This window comes from Pleurodeles waltl, chromosome 12 (genome assembly GCF_031143425.1).
Source record: "Pleurodeles waltl isolate 20211129_DDA chromosome 12, aPleWal1.hap1.20221129, whole genome shotgun sequence".
Taxonomy (NCBI): Eukaryota; Metazoa; Chordata; class Amphibia; order Caudata; family Salamandridae; genus Pleurodeles; species Pleurodeles waltl.
The window spans coordinates 281,549,974-281,557,997 of NC_090451.1; the positions used below are offsets into that span (position 1 = coordinate 281,549,974).

General features: G+C 42.9%; 1 protein-coding gene across 2 annotated transcripts in view; it reads left to right on the forward strand.

Moving 5' to 3' along the window:
- HSDL1 (hydroxysteroid dehydrogenase like 1) overlaps positions 1–6,893 on the forward strand; it is a 112,185-nt gene extending 105,292 nt beyond the window's left edge. For both annotated transcript variants that reach the window (XM_069216227.1, XM_069216228.1), the window contains exon 5: positions 6,264–6,893. In XM_069216227.1, the coding sequence (XP_069072328.1) occupies positions 6,264–6,365 (102 nt within the window). In that variant the 3' untranslated portion in view covers positions 6,366–6,893. The remainder of the gene's footprint in view (positions 1–6,263) is intronic.
- The last annotated feature ends 1,131 nt before the right edge of the window (positions 6,894–8,024 follow it).

Sequence of the window (8,024 nt, forward strand, 5' to 3'; positions counted from 1 at the left end):
AAATCAGTCACGCTTAAGTTAGAGGCAGTATGTAAAGTATTTATGCAGCACACAAACATCAATAAAGTGAAACACAACACAAGAAAACCCCCAAACCAATTTTAAAAAATAGATTGCATTTTAATAAATTGTTTGACACCAAAATGACAAAAATCTGATTAGTAGAACCAGAGTTATGAATTTTAAAGTTTTTAGTTAAAACTAGCATCTAAAATATCAAAACGTCAATCACGGCCATCCAGTCGCATGAAACCAAGTCAGAGTCAAAAAATATGGCTGATCGCAATGGAGTGTGGTTTGAATATAAGAAGTGGATTGTGCCTGGTCAGCATTTACCTTCAGACTTGGAAAAATTTCTAACAAGGTAAAGTTCAGTTGGGAAAGGCTGCAGGATGTGCCTGAGGAGGGAACGTCGTCGCCCGGATGAGGCAAAGGGCTTTAGCCAAGACAGTTCCATGAAGCCGGATACTTCTTTGGTGAAGGACTGCTGAAAAGTATTTGCAGCTACGGATAAAAACATAGTGGGAGAAGCTGTGAATTCAATACAACCAGCAATACACCTCAGACTGATAGGCAAGCAGGTTGGTCCTGGTCTCCTCCCGGTCCTCATAGCAGTTTTTACCCAAAACGATTTTAAGCCCCCACTTAGGGATTTTGGCTGTCTGGGTACATTTAGCACCACTTCCAAGTGTCCAGGCCTTGAGGGACACTACTTGGAGGGTCAGAACTCATCCAGGCTGAGTTCTGGTGCAGGTTCAAGATAGAAGAAGCCTTATATGTACCTGTGACTCTGAACAAGAGACCAGCAAACTAGCCCTTGTGCATCACTCGGGAGGCCCTGAGGTAGTTGAAGATCCAGTCCTTGTACCCAGAGACAAGATAGCAGAGCAGCAGGACAAGAAGGCAGAATTATCCAAAGGTCCAGAAGTGTACTAAAAGTTGGTGTCTGAGGTCCTCTTTTTATACCCCGGTACCCTCTTTACTCAAGGTGGGAGAAGCTTTTAGATAGTGGCTTTGAAGTGCATCAAATGTCCTGACTCCCCTGCCCTGGCTCCAAGCTGGCTGCAGTAACAGTGTGAGGCTGTTAGGCCCATTGTGTGAAGGCAGAGCACAGGTTATTGAGTTGCAAGTTGGGTTGTACTCAACTCTGCCCACCATCCTGCCAGCAGATGGCCCATTCAGGCACATCCAATCCCTCTTGTGTGACTGTCTAGAATGAATTCACATACTCTAACTGTCCTGTTAGTTATACCCATGTATGTGACCCAGGTCAGGCTACAGGCACAAAACGGCTAAGTGCAGAAAAATGCAACTTTTCTGAAAGTGGTATTTTTAGGTTTGTAATCAGAAACCCAACTTTACCATTAAATAGGGTTTTTCACTACAGTTCCAAAGACACCAAACATGTAATAGCAGTCTGCTCCCCGTTGGAAATTACAGCTTATTACATGTATTAAGGAATCCCAAATGTTATCCTGTGGGGGAGGGGTTGGCCACAGTAGTGAAAAAACAAATTTAGGAGTTTTTTGCTACCACGGACACCAGGGATTTTTTTTAATGCCAATTTCATGCAAGGGGAGCAACCCCTTAGGCAAGGGTCGCTCCCCTGGAGGCCAGATTTATTTTAGGCCACTTCTGCCCCCCTCGGGGGCCTATCGGCCTATTTTAATTAGGCTGATCTGCCCCAACGGGGGGCAGAAACCACTAGACACAAGGGATTGGTGTTCGTGTGTGTCTTGTTTGAAGGGGGAACCCCCTTGGGCAAGGGTCGCTCCCCATTGGGGCACATTACTGTTGGCCATTTCTGCCCCCCTGGGGGGCAGATCGGCCTATTTTTGTAAGGCTCATCTGCCCCAAAGGGAGGCAGAAAGCCCACTAGACACCAGGGAAGAATTTCTTTTAAAAAAAGAGGGTGGATGTATGACTATACCCCCACCCCAAATAAATGGGGACAAAGTTGTTCTGCCCACCAGTGGGTAGATGGGACAATTACCCCTGATCCACTCCCCTTGGGAGCAGAAAGCCTACTAGATGCCAGGGAATTATTTAAAAAGAAAAAAATTGTGGGTTGGTGGCTACCAACCAGTATGGGCATGGTTATGCCCCCACCCCAACTGAAGGGGGTAACAGTCTTTCAGCTCTCTTCCCCAACCCCCGCACACTACAAGATCTTATCCCAATGGCGAACAAGAGGACATTTGATTATTTTGGGTTTTGGTTTTACATTTGGACCATGAGAGCTTGGCTAACTCTCAAAATCGTCCCACTAAGAATGGTGAGGGCTGCACTTTTTGGACTTTGGGATGCTGACATGTAGAAAAATCTATGAGATCTAGACACATCTAAAAACTAAACATCTGGGTGAGTCCAGGGTGGTGTGCTTCACATGCACCCCGCACCATTTTCTTACCCGCAATGCCCTACAAACCTCCAACTTTGCTTGAAATCACACATTTTCCCCTCATTTTTGTGATGGAGCCTTCTGGAATCGGCAGGAATCCACAAACTTCCGACCACACAGCATTATCGCATCTATACCGATAAAAGTCCTGCCCCACTTGTTAGCCTAAAAACGTTTTATTTTTTTTAAACTGTCCTTTTGGATCCGTTATGGTTCCCCCTCAGTTTCGACATGCTTTTGGCTCTTCCCTGTCACAGGCACTCACATCCCTGGACTTCCTTGGGTGTCTAGTTTTCAGAAATATCTGGGTGTGGTAGGTTTCCGTAGATGACTGCTGAGCCTAGGACCCAAAATGCAGGTGCACCCCCCCTTAAAAAAACAGGTAGTTTTGTAAGTGATAATTTTGATGTGTCCAAGTAGTGTTTTGGAGCCTTTCCTGTTGCGGGCACTAGGCCTACCCACACAAGTGAGGCACCATTTTTATTGGGAGATGTGGGGGAATGCTGAATAGAAGGAAGGTTGTGGCTCCCCTCAGATTCCAGAACTTTGCAGCACCGAAATGTGAGGAAAAGGTGTTTTTTGGTCAAATTTTGAGGTTTGCTAAGGATTCTGGGTAACAGAACCTGGTGAGAACGCCACAAGTTACCCCATTCTGAATTCCCCTATGTGTCTAGTTTTAAAAAATGTATAGGTTTGCTAGGTTTCCCTAGGTTCCGGCTGATCTAGAGGCCAAAATCCACAGCTAGGCACTTTGCAAAAAACACATCAGATTTCAATGTAAAAATGTGATGGGTCCATGTTGCGTTTGCTGTCGCGGGCACTAAGCCTACCCACACAAGGGAGGTACCATTTTTATCGGGGGACTTGAGAGAATGCTGGGTTGAAGGAAGTTTGCGGCTCCTCTCAGATTCCAGAACTTTGCAGCACCGAAATGTGAGGGAAAAGTGTTTGTTTTTTTGCCAAATTTTAGGTTTGCAAAGGATTTTAGGTAACAGAACCAGGCGAGAGCCACACAAGTCACCCCATCCTGGATTTCCCTAGATATCTAGTTTTAAAAAATGCTCAGGTTTGGTAGGTTTCCCTATGTGAGCTAGAGGCCAAAATCCACAGCTAGGCACTTTGCAACAAACAGGTCATTTTTGTTTGGGAAAATGTGATGTGTCCATGTTGTGTTTTGGGTCATTTTCTGTTGCAGGCACTAGGCCTACCCACACAAGGGAGGTACCATTTTTATCAGGAGACTTGGGGGAATGCTGGGTGAAAGGAAGTTTGTGGCTTCTCTCAGATTCCAGAACTTTGCAGCACCGAAATGTGAGGGAAAAGTGTTTTTGTTGCCAAATTTTGAGGTTTGCAAAGGATTCTAGGTAACAGATTGGGTGAGAGCCCCACAAGTCACCCCATCCTGGATTCCCCTAGGTATCTAGTTTTTAAAAATGCACAGGTTTGGTAGGTTTCCCTATGTGCCGGCTGAGCTAGAGGCCAAAATCCACAGCTAGGCACTTTCCAAAAAACACATCAGATTTCAATGTAAAAATGTGATGTGTCCATGTTGCGTTTGCTGTCGCGGGCACTAGGCCTAACCACACAAGTGAGGTACCATTTTTATCGGGAAACTTAGGGGAACACAGAATAGAAGAACAAGTGTTATTGCCACTTGTCTTTCTCTACATTTTTTTCCTTCCAAATGTAAGACAGTGTGTAAAACAAACGTCTATTTGAGAAATGCCCTATAATTCACATGCTAATATGGGGACCCCGGAATTCATAGATGTGCAAATAACCACTGCTTCTCAAAACCTTATCTTGTGCCCATTTTGGAAATTCAAAGGTTTCCTTGATACCTATTTTTCACTCTTTATATTTCAGCAAATGAATTGCTGTATACCAGGTATACAATGAAAACCCATTGCAAGGCGCAGCTCATTTATTGGCTCTGGGTACCCAGGGTTCTTGATGAACCTGCAAGTCCTATATAGCCCTGCAACCAGAAGAGTCAGCAGACATAACGGTATATTGCTTTAAAAAATCTGCCATAGCTGGAAAAATATATAGAAGAAAACGTGGACAGAAATGGTTCTTTTTTTTTTGTTTTACCTCAATGTCAATATTTTTTTTATTTTACCTGTTACTTTCTGTAGGAAACCCTTTAAGGATCTACACAACAGACCCTTTGCTGAATTCGGAATGTTTTCTTCTGCAGCCCTTTTTCCCCATTTTTTTTTTTTTTTTTTTTTTTTCCAAACGAAATTTTAGCTGTATTTCGGCTAATTTCTTGGTCTCCTCCAGGAGAACCCATAAACTCTGGTTACCTCTAAAATCCCTAGGATGTTGGTAAAAAGGGCACAGATTTGGCATGGGTAGCTTATGTGGACAAAAAGTTATGAGGGCCTAAGCTCGAACCTACCCAAATAGCCAAAAAAGGCTCAGCACCTGAGGGGAAAAGGCCTGGCAGCGAAGGGGTTACTACAAGGCCTTTACTATTGGGGCCAGCACTGCAAGGAAATGTAGTGAGCCCAGCTTGTACTACTGTTTGAGAATACTTGCAGTGCTCACTAAATTCTCTCTTATGATATGCAGAAGCCTGAAAGCAAGATTGGTGTTTTTTTGGCTTTAAAACAAAAAACAAATGCATAACAAATTGCAACTTGAAAAAAGTGTTCTGGTAAATTCGTGCTCAACTTTATCTGAGGCATGTTTAAGTAAATGCGTTGGATGCATGTCATAATTTCAAAAAGAAATTGAGGGAGAATAAGTGTGAAACCAAATTGGGCAACATGACTATTTGTCAGGGGCCCAATTCCTTAAGTAAACCACAAAAGTTCACCCACAGATGCATGTCCTTGCATTGGTGCAGATTTAAGACTGAGAAGTTTGCAAACGTTTACCAAAGGATGGCTGGAAACCGTATTTCCAGCAAACTTTTCTAATTCCATTTTTGAAAGAGGAGTATACACATGGTCACAGGTTTCCATCCTGGCAAGTCATCTCGATTTACCATCCTTACGACGCAGATTAAATGCATGTCGTTGTGTTGAACAACAATAAACAGCTGTTTCAGTGCTAAGGAGCCATAATGTGAGCATACGCTGTATAAATACACGTTATGATATTTTATATTTCCCATGCTTAAGATGATGAAATATTGAAAATTCTCTCTTTATACACCGCCTGTTTTCCCCTAGTCTGGAAAATGTTCTACCTCTGCCCTTGTCAGGAGAAAAGTTCCATCCATTCCAAGTTTGGGAAGAGATGGGTTAGGAGTTGGTGACTACCCTTCAACATTCAAACTGGTGGGTGTTCAGTCTCATAGGGACATCCCAACCCCGGAACTACCGCTTTTCACCTACGTTAATCCATGTTCATAGATTTGTGGAAATGTAGGGGAGCTTTGCTAGAATCCAGACTCTGACAGACTATATGCATAATCAGAGACCCTGTTATCAGATCCCACTTATAATAACACTTTCTTAATTGGACTCCTCCCTCACTGCATGCCACCAAAACAAACAAGTGGGTTTTTACAGGACAAGTAGATTTCTGAAGCATTGCACCCCTTGGGCAAGCAGGTATTAAAAAAAAGAATGCACACACCTTGCTTCCAACTCATATAAGGGTTTTCGCAAACGGTAAAAAGGTATTTCGCCATCGCAGACCCTGTGATTTACCCGATCGGAAGCTTCACGAGACATAAATACCTTTTTACTATTGACCCCATAGTCTTGATTTTAGGTTACATACAGTATGTTGTCTTGTAAAAAGAACTGCAAAACACCCCTAGCAATTATTTTAGATATTGGGCTATGTTTGAACACTCTGGTGTTATGTTTCTGAATGATATATGTCTTTCCTTCTCTTCCTTCAGCTACTTCTTCTAAGAAGCGTGCCCGAATGGCTTTTCGTATATGGTGCAAACATTTGGAATAATATTTTGCGTAAAGAGGCTTTATCCCGGATGGCTTCCTAGCATAAAGAAACTTTACTGAATTGCCTCCTGTGATTCCACCAGTGTTGTCTTTACGGGTATTTCAGTGTATGTTTCTGGCCAATGAAAGAGACCAGTCTTGGCATCTGCCACCATGCCTGGAGTGCAGCAGAAGCGGAGTGGAAGGCAGAAAGCAGATCACGTGAGAAGGTCTCAGAAGGAATTGCAGCAGCCTTCGTGCCGCCCCGCGCCAAGCCTGAGAGTTCACCAGCTTTCAACACCTAGGAGGAGAAAACCAATAGTGCAGCACTGGACTGGGATTTCCATCTGTTTAATATCTGCACAATAACAGCAGTTTAAGTAGAACCCCGGACCTCGGCTGTTGGGCATATCTCGATGGCATGTTTTTATTGTGGATACAATTAATGTTCTGTTTTTTTCTTCATCAGAGAAGACATCCATGTTTTGACAGGGGCGTTAATATCACAGTAAACAAATGTTGGCATAAAGTTAATGACAAAACGTTTCTGTTCATATTAAAAAATGATCTATTTGTCTAGATGAAAGGTTTGCGGTAAAAGTGTCCAGTGACTTAAGAAAACAGTGACTATTGCTTTATGCTGTGACGATTATTTTATGAACATATACAAAACATAACTGTCATTTTTTGATTGCAGTGACCTCTTCTGCTTCTGACAAACCATTGGTAGAAGAGGCCTCTGTGATTCTAAAGTCAGATCAAACTACATCGTTGTAAAATTGACTTTAAACCTTTAAAACCCGTCCACGCGCACTTATCGTTTTGGTAACACACCTACATAATATCTTGAAGCTAGGAAATAATCCAGTTGTGATATAAGATCGCAGTCATGGTGCAGATTTCACAGTTTTTAATGTGTGTGTGTGTGTTTTTTTTTTTTTAATATTCTGATGTAGTTGTTTGTAAAAGTAATACTAAATCACAGTTTTTAGCTGACCATCTAACGTATTAAATAGGTTGATAGGACACAGTGCCTGAACAGCTACATTAGTTTAAACCAGGCTTCTCCAACGAGTAGCTTGTGAGCTACTGGTAGCTCTCCAGCTATCTGTGAGTAGCTCTCCTATGTGCAGCCCAGCCTTCTAAAGATATTTAATGCTGATTTGTGAGTGATAAATCATGTGGAGAGACTAAGTACTAACATGATTACTTTCATGTAAGGGGCACTGCAGCTATGACTGGCATGTATTACCTACATATAGGCATTTCAAATTGACAAAGCCATTTTTAGGGTCGAACCTGCGTCGCATGCGCTTGCGCATGCGTTTCACTAAGCGAGACACTTTAGTAATTAAAAAGGGCTCGGAGCCCTGTCCACGTCACGTCAGTGTCTCTCATTGGCTTGTGGGCTTGCCTGTTAGAATGTGCTTGATTTCATTAGTGGGAGGCATGCACATGCCATGCCTTTTCCGGTGGATAGCCCTCCTCGAGCGCATCAACCAAGTACAGAAAACATGCGAGGCTCGCTGTTTTCTGTCTGCCAGTGGACTACTTTTTCTCTATTTTCCCAGTGCGATCTCGCTTGGCAGAAGTCGAGTGCTTTACACAGTTAATTGCACTTTTTTGGGTTACGTACATAAATGCACTTTTGCCGATAGGTTTGATTACCAGTGAAACGTCAGGTTAGGAGTTTACAATGCTATCAGCTCTAACACGAGCAA